Source organism: Rousettus aegyptiacus, unplaced genomic scaffold (genome assembly GCF_014176215.1).
Source record: "Rousettus aegyptiacus isolate mRouAeg1 unplaced genomic scaffold, mRouAeg1.p scaffold_m13_p_9, whole genome shotgun sequence".
NCBI classification, from domain to species: Eukaryota; Metazoa; Chordata; class Mammalia; order Chiroptera; family Pteropodidae; genus Rousettus; species Rousettus aegyptiacus.
In genome coordinates, this window is record NW_023416312.1 from 73,616,235 (window position 1) to 73,634,435 (window position 18,201).

At 40.3% G+C, this 18,201-nt stretch overlaps 1 protein-coding gene and 1 pseudogene across 13 annotated transcripts in view; both read right to left on the bottom strand.

Annotated features, from left to right (window-relative positions):
- Window positions 1-214: 214 nt before the first annotated feature.
- Window positions 215-18,201, bottom strand: part of SEPTIN6 (septin 6) — a 70,154-nt gene continuing 52,167 nt past the window's right edge. For 2 of the 13 annotated variants that reach the window (XM_036226376.1, XM_016137306.2), the window contains exons 9-10: window positions 10,279-10,469; window positions 9,010-9,519 (exon numbers count right to left, since the gene is read on the bottom strand). In XM_036226376.1, the coding sequence (XP_036082269.1) occupies window positions 9,483-9,519; window positions 10,279-10,469 (228 nt within the window). In that variant the 3' untranslated portion in view covers window positions 9,010-9,482. Of the gene's footprint in view, window positions 1,198-1,394; window positions 3,252-3,953; window positions 4,662-8,053; window positions 8,116-9,009; window positions 9,520-10,278; window positions 10,470-18,201 lie in introns of those variants that run through there. The other 11 variants (XM_016137272.2, XM_016137349.2, XM_016137384.2 and 8 more) reach the window with 11 other exon arrangements.
- Window positions 3,529-3,647, bottom strand: LOC118607963 (annotated as a pseudogene).

The following is an 18,201-nucleotide window of genomic DNA, read 5'->3' on the forward strand; positions in this document are numbered from 1 at the left end:
CGGTCCACCCCCACCCCGCTCCGTGGGAATTTCAAGCTCAGATGGAGGAAGGAGGGGGCATAGCAGCTCACTTAAGGAGACTGAATATGGCCTGATGGTGCCTCCCTGAGCCCCTCGAGTCACCCACTTGTAAGGCAGCCAGTCAGTCACTCCTCCTAAGGCAAACCATGGTGGACTGCATCACATAATGGTTTAAGATCAAATCACACAGCCATTGAACATTTCTTTGAATTTTATTGAAAATTGACATGACATTAGAAAGATATCAAGCTAAACAGTGCTGGTTTTGGGATGTTTCTCCTGCAAATGAAAGCCCCAGAGGGGCAGTGACTGGTCATACCTTTGAGAAAAAGAACAGAGAAGAAAGGAAAAACAAACACAGATTCTGGAAAACATGCAAAAAGGCTCTCTCATGAGACACTGGACAATGGGATGGTGATGGTAGAGATATATAGGAATGAGCACACTCACATGGTATTTTGATGCAAGTTAAACCAAGAAATTCAAGGCAGATTTATCAACATCGAATCTCTCCCTCCAGATCCCAGGTTGAGCAGAAACCCCTCTCAAAACCCCAACTGGCCTTGGAAGGTTGAATGGAGTAATTTTGCTCTCACTAAGCTTAAACCCCCTCTCATCTTTCCCTTCTCCACTGAGTGTTAGTGAATCCATTTCCTCCATTGCTGGGGGTCTGCAGAATTCTGAAGATACAAATGTTGCTTGACTTTCTCTTCCATATTCAGAATGTTTAATAGTGGCCGTAGACAGTCAACCCACTGAACTGGAGAATTCGTGTTGAAAAAATAAAGATTTCAACGAAAACTTGTGAATAGGACTTCCACACCCATGGCTGAGGTCTCCTGCCCAAGTCACTTACACTTGGGTGAGTTGTCCTGCAGTTGTCTCTTTGAGGTTACATTTGGTCCATTCTCCAGCTCTGACGGTTCTTTTTCTGCCTTGTTAGGTTAGGACAAGATACTTCCATTTAAAATACCATGTAAGTCAGGAGAGAGCTTCTTGCCTGCACACAGGGACACATGAACACTTGCTGAGTGTGGTGTGTGTGTGTGTGCACACAGTTTGGGGAGAGAGGGGATTGGTTGGTTTCTGGTTTGAAATATGGAACCCTAACTCTTCTATAATGGCAGTCTTCTCCTTTAGACTTAGTGCAGCTGCTGAAGACAAGATTAAAAAAAGCTGGAGAGGGAGAGAGAAAGAGAAAGAAAACATGAAATTAGCTAAAGAAAAAGGACATTCGAAGTAAGACAGGATTAGGGGAAGGGGCAGTGTGAGGTAGCACAGATTATACTTGCAGAAGATAGGTTAGGAATGGGGTCATTGATGGACCATCACCACTGGGAAATCTGCTAAGTTTTAAGAACACCACACACCAGTTTAAAGCTTCTTGTTTTAATTAAAAACAAGCACATATTTATTAACAGCCACATGTGAATGTCAAATCATTAAAACAGAAACATACACAAAAGTGATCTGAACTGCAGCTAGCAAGTGCAAACTCTTGACTTAAGCGAAATTAGGGGTGTGTGTGTGTGTGTGTGTGTGTGTGTGTGTGCGTGTACACACAGGATTTTTCAGGAAAGCCATTCCAGTCTATTCTGGGAAAATAAAAGCACAGACCACTTCTAATGACTGGTTTGGTTTCACCAGAAGCAAACAGAGTAGTTAGGGTATTTTTAAATAATAATAATAGTTGTACTTATTTAAAAGCCTTTTCACGGAAGGAAAAAACCTTTCTGTCTACAGTGAGAAAACTGCCCAATAAAATAACTATTTTATTTCTTTTCAGAGAGTTAGCAACTTTCTAAACGCCTTATGCTCATGCACAGGTTAGATTTCTGCTTACCAAAGTTCCTTGATTTTAAGGATCATTTAGGGCACCTGTTAAACATATACATGCCTCGGCCTCATTTTAGACTTCCAGGAAAGCTGATCAGATAACTGATGCTGGTGACCCCTACCATCAGCAGAAACTCATTTTGGGAGCTGCTCTGGAGTTTTCTACTTTGCCCATCCCTACTCACCCATCTTTGGATATTTTTCTATCGGTGGGGGGAGGGGGGGCTCAAAGGCCCTCTAATACTAACTATTCAGTTCCTCTGAGCATCAAAAGACCTTGTCTCCAGGAACACATGTGAATAGATTGAATCCCTTTGTGAAATGGATCAGGAGTAAGAAGACACTGAATTTAGCCTGGCTTCTGCCACGAAATAGCGCTGGGACCTCTGGCAAGTCCATCTACTTCTCTGGGCCTCGATTTCCTCTTACGAAGAAAGTGGGTCACATATGTCTTGTGGACCAAAATGTGTCTCTTAATACAAAATTCCTGCATAGTTTCTGAAAGTCTCTCAAAGGCTGAGTGGCTCTAAAACTTTGGACGTTTTCAGAGCTCCTCAAGTCTCAAGTCTTAATCTGTAAACAAATGCAAATGAAGGACTTTATTTGTAATGCATATAATTACCCAAGAAGATGGGGACCAGTTGGTTGTTTTAAGTTTAGGATTGGTGGGAAGCAACTGTGACACTGGTTGTGGAAACATCAAAGCTGCAAATAAGATGCCTTTCCCAAGGAGATTTGACTGCCCTAACTTAGCATCTCACTTAGCTACTGGCTGCATATCCGAATTGTTGTTATTGCTGTTGTTCTTTTTTAAAAATGGCCAAGCATAGGATCTCCTAAAATGCTGCATTGTGAGACTTGGGTTTTTTCACGAAACTAGCTTATGCTTTGGCAGCAGCCCCTTCATACCTGCCTCTGGCCATTAACCAATCAGCAACTTACCAAAAAATACATAACATAGATGCACTCTTGCTTTGCCAACCAGAAAAGATGAAGTGTGTGCACACGTTTGCTTTTCATTTTTTTCTACTTTTTGCTTTCTATTATTATCTATTATTGAAGAGAAAAACCCTCTCCCCATTCTCAACACTGCAAAAGGGCCCGAATTTGGCATAGCCTTGTTAGATCATTTTGAAATACAGGAACCAAAAATAAAATAAAATAAAATAAAAGTTAAAAAGAAGGTGAAGGTCATGGTCAGTGCCAGTGGGACTGGGAGGCAGAACTCAAAAGAAGAGGTGGGGCTTGAAGTGGAAGTACTTGGCAGGGGCAGGGGACCCAGCTGCCTGGCACCCCGAAGCTGTCAGTTAAAATAGGAACCTTGGCTTAAAAGGCTAAATGGAGTCCAGTCCAGCTGTAGCGGGGAATACTATTCAGTACACAGCCATGGATTACTGCAAAGGAAGGGCAGAGAAAGGGTGTGTTAGCCACAGATCATCGCCAGCACACCTCCAGCTCTCACTCTCACTGGCCAAACACCAAAGGCCATTATGCCTGACAATGGAGGACTCCCTACTTCAAAGGGGTTCCCAAACCCACTATAAAAATTAGGACTGGAATATTCATTCACTCACTCATTCATTCATTTATTTTAGGCAAGGCAACCCTTGGTTGACCTCACAGATTGCAAGGACCTTGTCAGCTTACAATCCTTTACGTTTTTATTTTTTACGCCTACAGCACCTGGTCTTCATAGGTGGTCTCCCATCCAAGTCCTAACCAGGCCCGACTATGCTTAGCTTCCGAGATCAGACAGGATTGGGCTTGTTCAGGGTGGCATGGTTGTAGACAGGACTGGAATATTTGAAAAATATCAGATCTTTAGACTGGAGATAAATTTAAGGATCTTCCTCTCCAGCTGATAGTCTCACCTCTTTTTATTGGGGGACATGTGTGAAATATGGATTAAAACTCATCATCACTCATTAAAACAAAACTGAAAACACCGATTCTTTGACTGCTCAGTTTGGCAGTTTATGACATGGGATCATTATACTCACTACTGGCCCTGCCTTTTGGGGGTTTGCATGGAGCCTAGAGGAGATGTTGAGATACCTCAGAAGAATTCCATAAATCTATCATTCAAGACACTAGGCTGATAATAATATTCAGGTTTATTCTCACTTCCGCATCTGTGGGGTACCCAGAATTATAGAGGAGAAATTTACGCTACTTTCTTCAGCAGTCATGTTTTCTGGGAAGGGCTTGGTATAAATAAACTCACGCCGTATTTTTAACACAGGTGTTGAGCACAGTTACTTTAAGTTAATCAAAACTGGAAAGGGCTGGGCTGAGAGGCGAGAAGGAAAAGGCACCAAAAGATCTCCTTCTGGAGTCCTTTGAAAAGAGGCTGTGGTTCCTGTTGATGGGTACTCAGAGAAGCCCAGTGACCGGGTACTAAGGGTGAAAGCAGTGCTGACTGGAGCTTACCCAGCCACCTCATATGCAAATACTTCAGGGAAGGAAGCAGCAATCACAGTTTGAACAGGGAAGCTGGTGGTAGAGAGTAGCAGATGGGACTTACAGTCTGGCAAAGATGGGGGAGGAGAATGACTGGCTGGGGGCTCTGGGAGGGGAACTGGGATGCACGATGCATCACATGACTGACTGTTGGCTTCTTGACCAGAGTCCAGGGACCATCCTCAGACTCACGGGCTTATATAAACCTCAGCAGGAAGAGAAGGGAAGGCATGGGTTGTAAGCCCCAGGCATGGGTTCTAAGCCCCAGACGTGTTAAAGGGTAATTAGAGAAAGGGAGGCCCAGCTCCGTTGTGCAGGAAAAGGGCGTCTACAGGAAGCCCAAACTGAAAATAAAAAGAAAAGTTGGGTTAATGAACGGATGGATTAATGTCTAAAAAAAAAAAAGGTTAGAAGAAAATTGTTTTTCATGATGACTAATGGATAAATTAGAATATATAGCTATGTTAGACAGTCTTACGATCCTATTGCATTGGCTTCTGGGAACACGCTTTCTCACTCAAACATCCACACACACCGAGTGGCAGCAGAAGTGATATTAGCTAGCAAAATAATTATCAACAGCCTCCAGAATACTTTCTCTCTTTTTAATTGCTACGTCCTGACTAATGCCCCCCACCCAGACACCTTGTGCAGGAATACCTTCAAGCAAATCTCCAGGTGGCCTCAGACCACTGGATTGAGCACTAGGCTCTCAGCTACAGATTGCCTTGTCCCATAGAGAAAGCAGAGGAGATTGAGCTTTCACCCCCGGTAGCTTTCGGAGCAGTCCCAGTCAGTTGACTAGTACCCCAGGGCTGTTTGTGAAGTGTCTATGAATGGTCCAGAACACAGTTACCTGAAAACCTGAACTATGGAAATCCATTATTGGTTTGTGTTCACATAGTACTTTAACCTTTCTTACATTTAAACTTCATCCTTGTGACAAAACAGGGCAAGCAGTATCAATCCTCGTATGACATATGAAAGACTGAGAAACACAGAGAAATTACCTGTCTTGCCCATGCTCACAAAGAACCAGAGCCTGAATCCCTTAGCTGCTAATCACATCACATTGCCCAGAAGAACTCTTTGACTGCGGATCTAAGCCCCTGATTTTACCCGATGAATACATTTATCTCATTAAAGACTTAGATATTTGGGAGAGATAGTTAAAAGCATATGCATATGTAAGTACGTTTGTACAGTCACTTCCTTAGAGTGAATACACACACACACACACACACACACACACACACACACACAGAGACGCGTGCGTGGCAAATGGCAATTTATACCAAGAATTAGGAGTTCTATATTCTTGTTCCAGTTCTGCCACTAACTCACTGTGCGATTCTTGATAAGTCTCTTAAATTTCCTGCTCCTCCATTTACTCATCTTGTCAAATGAAGGTTATTCCTTCCTTCTTTACCTCATGGGGCTGGTGTAAGGTGAAAATGAGATATATAGAAAAACACTTTGAAGAGTATTAGAATGTTATATGAATGTTCATCTCTTATTTTATTCTTCATCTACTTCCTAGGGAAACCTAAACAGCATCGCAATGGCATATGTTCTGGGCTTCATAGGAAGGCCAATGCATTTTGATATGTGTACACTCTTCTGCATGCTGTGCACCCCCTAAGGGTCAAGGGCCAGTATCCATTTAGATATAGTATCTACAACTGTGTACGGGTCAGAGAAAAATTATTTCTCTTACAGTTGCAGACAGCTACTAGCGCCTCAAGCAATTTCAAAACCAGTGAGGAAAAGCAAGCCTCTCTCTAGTTAATGAGAGGTGGCCTTTGTGAGCCACCCCAGGAATGAGGGCTTTGTGGAGGGGACAGGCTGCCTTTGCTGTTTTCAGATCCTAGAGAACCAAGGTCTCTCTCCCTTATTTGGTTTGGAACTGCTTTTGTGGTTTGCTGGAGAGAAGCCTGCCAGGAAAAGCTAACCTACCTGGGTTAGAGTTGGCTATTCCTATTGTTTGCTAATTGCCTCTCACTTATAAAGTAAAGCTTTAATTAGAATTTTTCCAGAACTCATTTTAGTAATGGCCACTAACAATGATTTACTAGGGGACACTGGAACCAAATTGTGTCAAACCACATTAATTCCGTTTCATTAACTAACATCTAAATTACCAGGATACATCTTTCCTGCTCTCAGTGAAAATAGGGTAACAATGAGATACATGTGAACTGAGCTTCTACAGGTATCATACACTTTAACAGGCACTGGGACCACACTATAGACACTCTATAAAATGAGAGTCTTAAATGGAAATCTGCTGTTAGTGCCAATCAACTAACGGGGTCTTCTAAAGACTTGCCTTTAAGCCAGACAATAAATCTTTTCATTGTTCTTTTAGGGTTGTTTCCTTTGGCCCAATTTCATGGGCCTTATGTTTCATAAGCCTCTATGGACTTCCTCGTTGGGATTTGCTTGAAAATAGGATGTTTTGCCAGCTGCCTGAAGTCTCCAGTGCAATAGCTGCAGCAATCAGTTTGGTGATGAACAGCAGGCTCTCCATTTAAATCATAAACTACATTGGTGAGTGGGGAGAAACTGTCTCAATATTTAATATTTCCTGATCCAAACAAACCAAATGTAAAGGCATTTATGAGGCAACCAGGGTATTCTGAACACTGATTAGAAATTTTATGTTAACGAATTGTTAATTTTGTAGGTGTAATAATGGTGGCATTGTGGTAATGGTTTTTAAAAAAGAGTCATTATCTCTTAGAGATACATGTTAATGTATTTACAGATGAAATGATGTGGGTTTTGCTTTATAATAATCCAGTATGTTTGTGGTAATAGTGAAACAGGATTGGCTCTATGTTGACAATTGTTTGGGGGCTAGGTCGTGGGTACTATGCTGCTATCCCGCTCTCTTCTTTTGTTCTTTTTGAAAGTGTCTATGGTAAAGTTTAAAAATAGTCATAAGCCTAACTGCATTAAATTAAACATATATAGGTTTCCTCACTGTCTACTTCTTGAGTCTAATAAAACAGATAGAAGGTGTTTAATCATTGCTATAATCGACCTGCAAATTATGTGACACCAGGGACTGCTTTAATCACTTCTGTACATACAACACCTAATCCTCAGGAATCTATTTTACCAAAGGTAAGTATTCATGAAGTTGGTTCTTATAGAATTAAACATAAGGAATTCTCTATAATATCTGAGAGCTCTTCATTTTCTTTAACTCTTATGGTTTTGGGGGTTACATAGCCAGGCAAAGAAAATTTGAGAACTTGAACCCCTCCAATAAGAAACAGCCACCGGAGGGAGACAAAGAAGCACGTTTTGGTTGGCATGGAACATTCTCAGACCTGGGGGTCAATGCCACTGTGACATTATAAGACAGGGCTGCTGAACCCAACAGTTTCCTTTCTCGCTACAGTCTAGTTAATTTTGAAAGTGATGATTACAGCTCTTGAGGGGAAAAAATGGCCATAATTGAAACCTTAAATATTGATCCACTTATGCTACCCAGCTGTTCTAGCAGAAGTGTGAAAACACCCCACTTTTGATCAGGAAGGCAAACATTCCACATGTACACTTGAAACCACACCAGACTATTTCTTATTATTCTGAGTCACAAGAAGCCAGCTAGGACAATGAAGCAGCTTCTTTTATGATTAGATATCTGTGTTGGGGAGGGGGTGAGATTTGGGGAGGTGTGTTCTAGGAGCCACTCTCAGTTCTACTTAGAGTTAATAAAGCTTACCAGGGCCCTGGGTCTCATGCAGCATGCAGCAAACAGCAGAGTTAACTGTAAAACAGTAAGAGCTGATGAAGATGGAGTGAGCTTGAGGAGAAATCAAATATTATGAGTTCACACAATGAAGAGTCAGAGGTCAAAGGAGATTAGAAGGAGCAGGAGGGGAAGTGGAAAGGGTGGGCTGGTAGGAACCCCTGAAATATAGGTACTCTTTCTTAACCTCTTAAAGGGCAGCCAAAGGAAATTCTGAATATGTGACTCTTAGATCCAACCATCATCTCTCAAAAAGAAATGTCACTATCACTTCCACTCTCAAACCCCATCACTGCCATCATCACTATGGGACCAGAGTAACACAGGTCTTATGATGGGTCTTCCAGAAGTTAGCTAACTGTTTATAGAATTATATAAGAAGCCCAGGCCTGGGACCACTTATACATCTGGAATTATGGAAGAGGACAGTCTATTCATCAGGCTCTTATTGCTAATATGAGATGCCACATGCCAATAAGGTCTTCGCCCACCTCAAAATTGGAAAAGGGTACTGTCGCCAACCTCAAATATCTGTTATAGACTGTAGAGAAGTATCTGCCTACATAAGGTCTTCTGCCTGGGATTGGGGGAGGGGTCAGGTAATTTGAGGCAATTTGGGTCGGGGGGAACCTGGTCTGGATGGACTTTCCGCTGAACATCTGAATAGAGAATATTTATAAGTTAGTGTCAATGGGGTCCAAACAAACAAATCTGCAATAATTCCTGCAAACAGGCTGTGCAACTACCCCATGGATTAAGTTAATAAATACCACAGGACTATGAAGGCAGCAAGTTAGAGCTAGAAGACAAATTTAGACCTTTCTGATCTTAAAAATAGGAATCCATGCCTGCTGGCACAACTAACACACCATAACAGATCAACTAATATACAGTGTGTCCAAAGAGGCTTTTTTTTCTTTTTTTTTTTTTTTTTGGCTAGTTGAACTCTATCCATCAGGTAATAACAGAAAAAGTTAACTAGTCAGTGAATTTGATATATAGTGTTATGGTTCAATAACAAAAATCTCTAGTCGAATTGGTGAAAATGTACAAATTTACACCTTCGAATAAAGATGTATACAAAATACAAAAGTCACTGTTTTATTCCTAAGTGATAAGCCAGGCACAGAAGAAAGGAAGATGTTTCTTCCTCTGGCAAATATCCCATAGTTGAGTCAGTAACAAGTGGCTAAGAACAGAGGGCAACGACCATAGATATCTTTCGAATCCTTGGGCCCCTTTAGTAACGACACTGTCTAATACTCCATCTGAGGGTTCCTTGAGTGACACTGCACAAACAACTAGAGAGGACAAGGGATCACTGGGTTTTTCCCAGCTGTTGTATAGGTGGCATCAGAAATGTTTGTTTCTTCTCTGGTTCTGGGATGACGAATGGGTTGGGTCAGGATAATTGGCCCATGCCAGGAGTCCATGATATCCTGCCGTACCGAATACCAGGAGAGAGAGATGGTTTGTAAAATCATTCGCCAGGTTAAAGATGGGGCACCTGTAGTATAGCAGCATCTGAGGGCTCCCCACCAAGTTCTCAATACCCCCGGCCGGGAGCAACCAAGCAGTCAAGAGGAGAATCAGCAAAAAGGTGAAAAATCAGAACTGGGCTATAGTCTTTAGCAGCAGCAGTTAAACTCTGCTAGCTGCAGCTAGTGAGAACTGAGGCAGGGAGAGGGATGGCCTACAGGCAGAGAGGTGAACACCTCAGATATAGAATGAGCATTCACGCCTGTAAGCCTGAATAGCTCCAACTTCTCAGGGAGAAAGAGCATGCCTAGAGGCTTCTGTGAAGAGTCTCTTTTTCCCACTACACGCTATCTGCCCTTTCTTATAACTTTGTAGCTCTCGTTGTTTCCTCTCATTTTTACACTTTCACATTCTTTTTGCTTTTCCTCTCCTTTCCCTCCCTCTCCTCCTACCTGACTTTGCAAAACTTGCCTGAGCAGGCCAAAGGAAGGGCTGGGCCTCTGAGACCACACCTCTCCCTTACTCTCAGTTTCATAAATTCAGGGAATCCAAAGGTCCTATGGGAAACACTGAGACCAGTTATAGTTACCCAAAGTGGTATAACAGCCACAGCCCACTTTTGATCATCAGCCCTCAGTCACCCCAGCCTCTAGTCCCTGTCCTGAAGGGATGAGCAGGATGAGAAAGAAGCCACCACCCCAGAGCAGCCTCACACTTACTTTTTCTTCTCTTTGTCCCTTTTCAGAGTCTGTGAGCCTCCAGCCTGGGAGCCCTGGGACTGAAGCAGCTCAGCCGCTGTCTTTCTCTGTTTGAAAGCATTCACTTCATCATCCAGGGATTTCTTCTTATCCTCCAGCTTCTTCTTTTCATCCTGGTGTAGTTTCTTCAGACGGTCAAACTTCTCATGCAGCTGGCAAAGAAGCACAGGGAGTGTGGGGGGAGTCCCCTTGTGAACAGCTCCCTGTTGAGCAGAGCCCAGGGTGACCGGGGGCTGGCAGGGTTGCAATCCTACAGGACCCTGGGAACTTAGGAGATATTTCTGACAGGGACAGCTATGATGGCACCAAATGGCACCATGTTCTGGATAGTCCCCTTTTCCTGCCATTTTACCTCCAAAAGTTTCTGCTCCAGAATATTAAATATGGTCAGGGAACTGTGCATTCTTCTTGAAAAATATTTTATTTTAAAAAGTTACAATACATGGCTAGTAACAATATCAATTATAATAGTATAACATTTATTGTTTATTATAGGCCAGGCATGGAATTTTATAAGCACTTTATATGTGTTAACTCACTTAATCCTCTCATCACTCCTATGAGGTAGATTCTGTTATCTGCATTGTATGAGGAAACAGAAGGCAAGAGAATTTAAGGAATTTGCCCAACCAAGGTCCATTCATTCTTTAGAGGATTGTATAGTGAGATCTCCCAATATGAAAGGAGCCCCTGACTTTTCTTAACCTCTCCAATCAGGAAGATCACCATGCAACACAGAGCAAACTTCGGCAATGCCAAAGCTGATCAAAGGAAATATTTGTCCTTGGATATTTAAGGAGATAAATTAAAAAAAAAAAATGGAGAGGATTGACGTCAGAAACATGGCAGAGAGATGTCCCCAGATCCCTTCTCTTGAAACACAATAAGATGAACATCTAAAACTTAAACAAACGACACCCAAACTGCACACCAGCACTTCTGAGCGTGGTATCTGTGCATAAGAGCTACCACAGGTCAGAACTCCAAGTGTCGGGTGGTGGACTGGGAGAAACAAAGAAGCTGCCTCTCACAGCTGCCAGAGCTCCCTGTAGGAGGAGGGGGAGGGGAGAAGGTGTGGCAGGTTCCCTGAACAGCACTGTCTGTGAGTACTGTGAGAGGCACAAGGCCGGTGGCAGGATTCAGTCATCAGAGCAGAAAGCAGAGAAGCAGAACAACAGAGAAACAACAGTTCATTATAACTAGCTGTGATGGCAAAGTATGAGGCCGAGACAAAGCTCCCATCTCCCAACCCAGAGGGCCCATCCCCAATATCCTCTGAGACAGAACACCGCAGAGTCCCAGGGGAATTTGAGCAAACGCTACCAAAACTGTCACTAACATTGACAAAGACTGAGACTGAGGGTAGTGAGCATAATTGAATATGTGTAAGAAAAAAAAGGGCATTATTAACACTTTAATATAAAGCAGGGATTCCAGAGGCTCAGACGCCACCTACTGGAAACCAAAAGAAAAATGCCTCCATTGCAACAAGCTAAAGAGACCTTTATATAATAAAACTTTCTGGAAAAAAAGCAGAATACACTTTCACTAATGCCCAGGCAGAGAAATAGTCCATTAAACACCATGCACAACCAAAGTGACAAGGCATCTCAACAGGAAAGAGAAAAATCTTCAGAAAATAAGCTTACAGACATAGAAATATGCGACAAAAATAACAGAGAATTCAGGATGGTACATCTGAAAAAACTCAGTGAGTTGCTAAATGAGTCATATCAACAATTTCAGGAATTGAAAAAACACCTAGATGAGCAGAGCAAGGAGATCAAAACCCTCAAAAAGAACCAAATAGAACTTCTGGAGATGAAAACACACTGCAAGAATTGAAAAATGAAATAGCGAGCTTGGGAAATAGAGTCGACCAAATAGAGGAAAGGATAAGTGATATCAAAGACAGAAATCTAGAAATAAATCAGAAGGAAGAAGAGAGAAACCGAAGAATGAAAAACGATAAAAGAGAAATACAAAAACTAGCTGATACCATCAGGAGAGGAAACAAAAGAATAATGGGCATTCTTGAAGGGGAGGAAAAGGAGCAGGGATTAGAAACCATTTTCAGACAAATAGTTGATGAGAATTTCCCAAATCTAAGGAATGAGCTCGAGCTGGGAATTCAAGAAGTCAACAGAACACCCAATTATCTCAACACAAAACGGCCTTCGACAAAAAAAAAAAAAAAAAAAAAAAAAAAAAACATTTTATTAAAGGTATCAAAAATCAATGACAAAGAAAGATTTCTCAGGGCAGCCAGGAAAAAGTAGACGGTAACATACAAAAGAAAATAATTAGATTACTGCCGGACTTTTCAGCATAAACCTTACAAGCTAGAAGGAAGTGAAATCAAATTTTCAAACTATTAAATGAAAGGAACTACCAGCCAAGAATAATGTATCCAGCTAAGCTCTCCTTTAGATAGAAATGAGAAATAAAGACCTTTCCAAATATACAAAAATTGAGGGAATTCTCCACTTCAAGTCCTGCATTACAAGAACCGAAAGGGGTCAGCTCACCTAAAACAAAATAACAAAAAAAAAAAAATACATAACTAGGAGTAAGGCGACTAGCAGGCAGATAGAAGCAGGGGAATGCAAACCTTACTAAAAACAGGGCATTATAAGCTTAAACAATAAGAAGAGATTTGCTAGAGCAAGATAGTAATGAACGTTCAGCATACATACAGACATATTGAGACAAAAATGACGGAAAAGGGAAGAATTCAAAGATCCAAATTTGCAAAGGGGAATAGAGCTAAGGCACGCGCAAAAGAAAATGAACTGTATATATATAAAAGAAAATGGATGACTGTATATATATTTAACTATCCTTTTCATATTCATAATGGTAACCACATGCCAAAGATTCAGAACTGAAGTACGTAACATAAAACAAAAAGAAACAGAAGGAAAACCCGCAAAACCTAACAAAAAAAAATCAGACACACAAGGACAAGGAAGCAATGGAAACACTGAGCTATGAGAAAGCAAAACATAAAATGGCTATAAGAAGACCTCATATTTCAATAATCACCCTAAATGTAAATGGACTGAAATCAACAATAAAAAGGCAGAGTTGCAGATTGGATCAAAAAAGAAAATCCAACCACATGCTGCCTCCAGGAGACACATCTCAGTTCCAAAGACAAATAGAGGCTCAAAGTGAAAGGGTGAAAAATGATATTTCAAGCAAATGGCATTCCGAGAAAAGTGGGAGTAGCAGTATCAATATCGGATAAACCAGACTTCAAAATCAAAAAGGCAAAGAAAGATACGAAGGAACACTTCATAATGATAAAGGGAATCATGCACCAAGAAGACATAACACTTATTGATATCTATGATCCCAGTCGGGGAGCCCCCAAAAATATATGACAATTACTAACAGAACTAAAGGTAGAAACAGACCAAAACTATTGTAGTGGGGAACCTAAATGCCCCACTGTTGGATATAGACAGATCATCCAAACAGAAAACCACTAAGGAAATAACATCTTTAAATGATACATTAGACAAGCTGTACATAATTGACATTTATAGAGCCTTTCATCCCAAAACAGCTGCTTATAAATTCTTCTCTAGTGCACATGGAACATTCTCAAGGATTGACCACATACTGGGATGCAGAGATAGCCTCAACAAATATAATAGGGTCAAAATCATAACAACCATATTCTCTGATCATAATGCTTTGAATCTTGAGACCAACTGCAGAAAGTAAGTGGTAAAAACCACAAATACAAGGAGATTAAACAACATGCTACTGAAGAATAACCGTGTCAGAGAAGAAATTAAAAGAGACATCAAGGGATATATAGAAATGAATGATAAGGATAATACAACGTATCAAAACTTTTGGGACACAGCAGAAGTGGTCATAAGAGGAAATAAACAACCTAACACTTCATCCTTTTTCCCCCCCTTGTCAAATGGAGTATAGGCTGGTTTGTTGGCTATTCATTCATTCATTCATTCATTTATTGTGGTGGCATTGGTTAACGAAATCCAAAAAGTTTCAGCTGTACACTTTAACAATAAGGCATATATATGTTTACAATGTGTGTTTACCTCTCATAGTTAGATTTCTTTTTGTCACTACATATTTGACCCCCTTTACCCCATCTGCCTCCCCTTCCCTCTTCCCATCTGCTAACCACTAGTCTATTGACGCTTTATCTTAAAACACTAGAAAAGGAAGAACAAATTAAGCCTAAGTTCGGCAGAAGGAATAAAATATTCAAAGTTAGAGCAGAAATAAATGAAATTGAAAAGAAAAAAAATATAAAAAATAAATGCAATAAAGAGCTGGTTCTTTGAGAACTTTAATAAATTGACAAAACCCTGGCTAGACTCACTAAAGGAAAAAGAGAAAGGACACATATAAACAAAATCTGGGATGAAAGAGGTGAAATGACAACAGACACTGCAGAAATACAAAAGATCATACAAGGATACTATGAAAAAGAATATAACACCAAATGTAATAATCTAGAAGAAATGGATCAGTACTTAGAAAAATACAATCTTCCTAGTTTGAATCGAGAAGAACTAGAAAATCTAAATAGACCAATCAGCAGTATGGAAAGTGAAACAACCATCAAAAATCTACCAAAAAGTAAAAGTCCAGGACCAGATGGCTCATTAGCGAATTTCACCAAACATTCAGAGAAGATTTAACACCCATTCTGATCAAACTCTTCCAAAAAATTAAAGAGGAGGCAATACTTCCCAACACATTTTACGAGGCCGATATTACTCTGACACCAAACCTGGTAAAGATAACACAAATAAAGAAAACTACAGACTGATATCTCTCATGAACACAGATGCAACAATCCTAAAAAAAATGATACTAGCAAACCGAATACAGCAACAAATTAAAAAGATTATACACCATGACCAAGTGGGTTTCATCCCAGGGGCACAGGGATGGTTCCACATACGCAAATTGATTAATGTGATACATCACATAAACAAATTAAAAAATAAGAATCATACGATTTCATCGATAGATGCAGAAAAAGCCTTCAACAAGATACGGCATCCATTTATGAACAAAACACTTAACAAAATCAGTATAGAAGGAAAGTACCTTAACATAATAAAGGCCATCTATGACAAACCCTCAGGCAACATTATACTTAATGTTGAAGAACTAAAAACCTTCCCTCTAAGATCAGGAACAAGACAAGGCTATCCACTATCACCACGGTTATTCAATATAACATTGGAGGTCCTAGCAGGTGCAGTCAGACAAGAGAAAGATATAAAAGGCATCCAAATACGAAACGAAGTCAAACTGTCACTATTTGCAGATGACATGATCCTCTATGTAGAAAACCCTAAAGACTCCACAAGAAAACTTCTAAAAACAATAGGCAAATACAGTAAGGTCTCTGAACACAAAATCAACATTCATAAATCCATAGCTTTCTTATACTCTAATAACGAAGTGTCAGAAAAAAGAAGTGGAAAAAATAATTCCTTTTGCAATTGCAACAAAAAGAATAACCTAGGAATCAATCTAATGAAACATGTGAAGGACCTATATAATGAAAACTATAAGACCCTATTAAAAAAATCGAAGAAGATATAAAGAAATGGAAAGATATTCCATGTTCTTGGATTGGAAGAATCAACATAGTTAAAATTACCTTATTACATAAAGCATTATACAGACTTAATGCAATCTGCTTCAAAATCCCATCAGCATTTTTTAAAGAAATGGAATACAAAAATCATCAGATTTATATGGAAGCACAAAAGACCCCGAATTGCCAAAGCCATCCTGAGGAGAAAGAATGAGGCTGGAGGCATCATTATGCCCAACTTCAAATTATACTACAGAGTGACAGTAATCATAGGCAAGGGAAGGAAAAGCTAAAATAAATGAATGGGACTACATCAAACTAAAAAGCTTCTGCTCAGCAAAGGAAACAGTCAAAAAGATAAAGAGAGAACCATCCAAATGGGAAAATATATTTGCAAGCAATACCTCCGAGGGCTTAATATCCAAAATATATAAAGGACTCATACGACTCAACAACAACAACAACAACAACAACAACAAATGATCCAATCAACAAATGGGCAGAGGACCTGAACAGACACTTCTCCCAAGAAGACATACAAATGCCCAACAAATATATGAAAAGATGCTCAGCATTGCTAGCTATTAGGGAAATGCAAATCAAAACCACAATGAGATACCATCTCACATCTTTTAGAATAGCTGTTATGAACAGGACAAGTAATAACAAATGTTGGAAAGTATGCAGATAAAAAGGAACCCTCATACATTGCTGGTTGGACTACAAATTGGTACAGCCACTATGGAAAACAGTATAGAGGTTCCTCAAAAAACTAAGAATTGATCTACCATATGATCCAGCAATCCCTCTACTGGGTATTTACCCCAAAGACTTAAAAACTCATATCCGAAAAGATATTTGCACACTGATGTTCATAGCATTATTCATGTTGGCTGGGACATGGAAGCAATTGAAGTGTACTATGATAGGTGATTGGCTAAAGAAGCTGTGGTGTGTGTGTATATGTGTGTGTGTGCGTGTGTGTGTAATGGAGTATTACTCAGCCATAAGAAGAGATGAAATACTGCCATTTGCGATGACATGGATGCAACTCGAGATAATCATGGTAAGTGAAATAAACTAGACAGAAAACGTTGAAAACCACATGATATCACTTATTTGTGGGATATAAACCTAAAAGCAATAAACAAAGAGGACAAACAAACAGAAACTCATAGACATGGACGACAGACTAGTGGTTGCCAGAGGGCAGGGGTGTGGTGGAAGCGGAGAGGGGGAAGGTAGATGGGATAAAAGGGGTCAAATATGTGGTGACAGAAAGAACTCTAACTATGGGAGAAGAACACACAAGGAATGTATATACTCCTTACTGTTAAAACGTTCAACTGAAACTTACCGGATTTTGTTAACCAATGTCGCCATAAAAAAATAAATTCATTAATTCTTTAAAAATGGAATGAATCATTGGATCAAAGGGAGGCTTACCTAGCATTGAATAGAGCCAGAGGCCCAAAGAAGAACAGCAAGAATATTCTGGCATGCCATTGTGGTAAGTGGATCAGGGAGGAAGACCATGTGGTAACAAACTAGAATGTGATAAACTACACTGAATAGTAAGACTAGACCACGAATAATTTCACTTTCTTTTGAGGATTCAGGAGAGAATATATAATTCTTTAGCACTTGCAGCACACCATGAAGGAGGTCAGGTCTCCGAATCCTGGAGATATTTGGGACTGTTACTTCATAAAAGGTGGTGCATGACAGACTTGCCCGGTAAACAAGATTTTACTAGTCACTTGTGGCAGGGTGGTGGAAGCTCTACTTGCTGTTCAGTTGCTTTAACCTGGCTTTTGTCCATTGGCCTTTCCTTCATTTCTCTTTGAGATCCCCATATCTCTCCTCCTAAAAGTACTTGGTGACATTTTTCTTTTGAAAAATGAAACTAAAATAAAATCAATACCCTTGCTCTGGGCTTTGGTGATAAATCTAGAGAGTCACAGCAGATTACAGGGGAAGAGACTTGAGAAGTAATTAAGAGCTTCCCTTCATCATGGGTTTGAGTCTCAGAGAGGTGAAGCAGTTGCTGATGTGACCAAAACTGTAGCCGAGGGCACTTAGGCAGCAGTGGGCAAATTGGTAGGGAGACCTTGAACCTAAGGCAATGGTTAGAGTACTAACTGCACTCTATCAGGCATAGCTTAAGTAAGGAAAACCCCAGAAGGGATATTAAACCTTAATTTAAAAACCTGACAGGGCTACACAATTTTTTTAATGCCACTATGAAATGGAACAGAATTTCCAAGTGACTAGGGAAATGC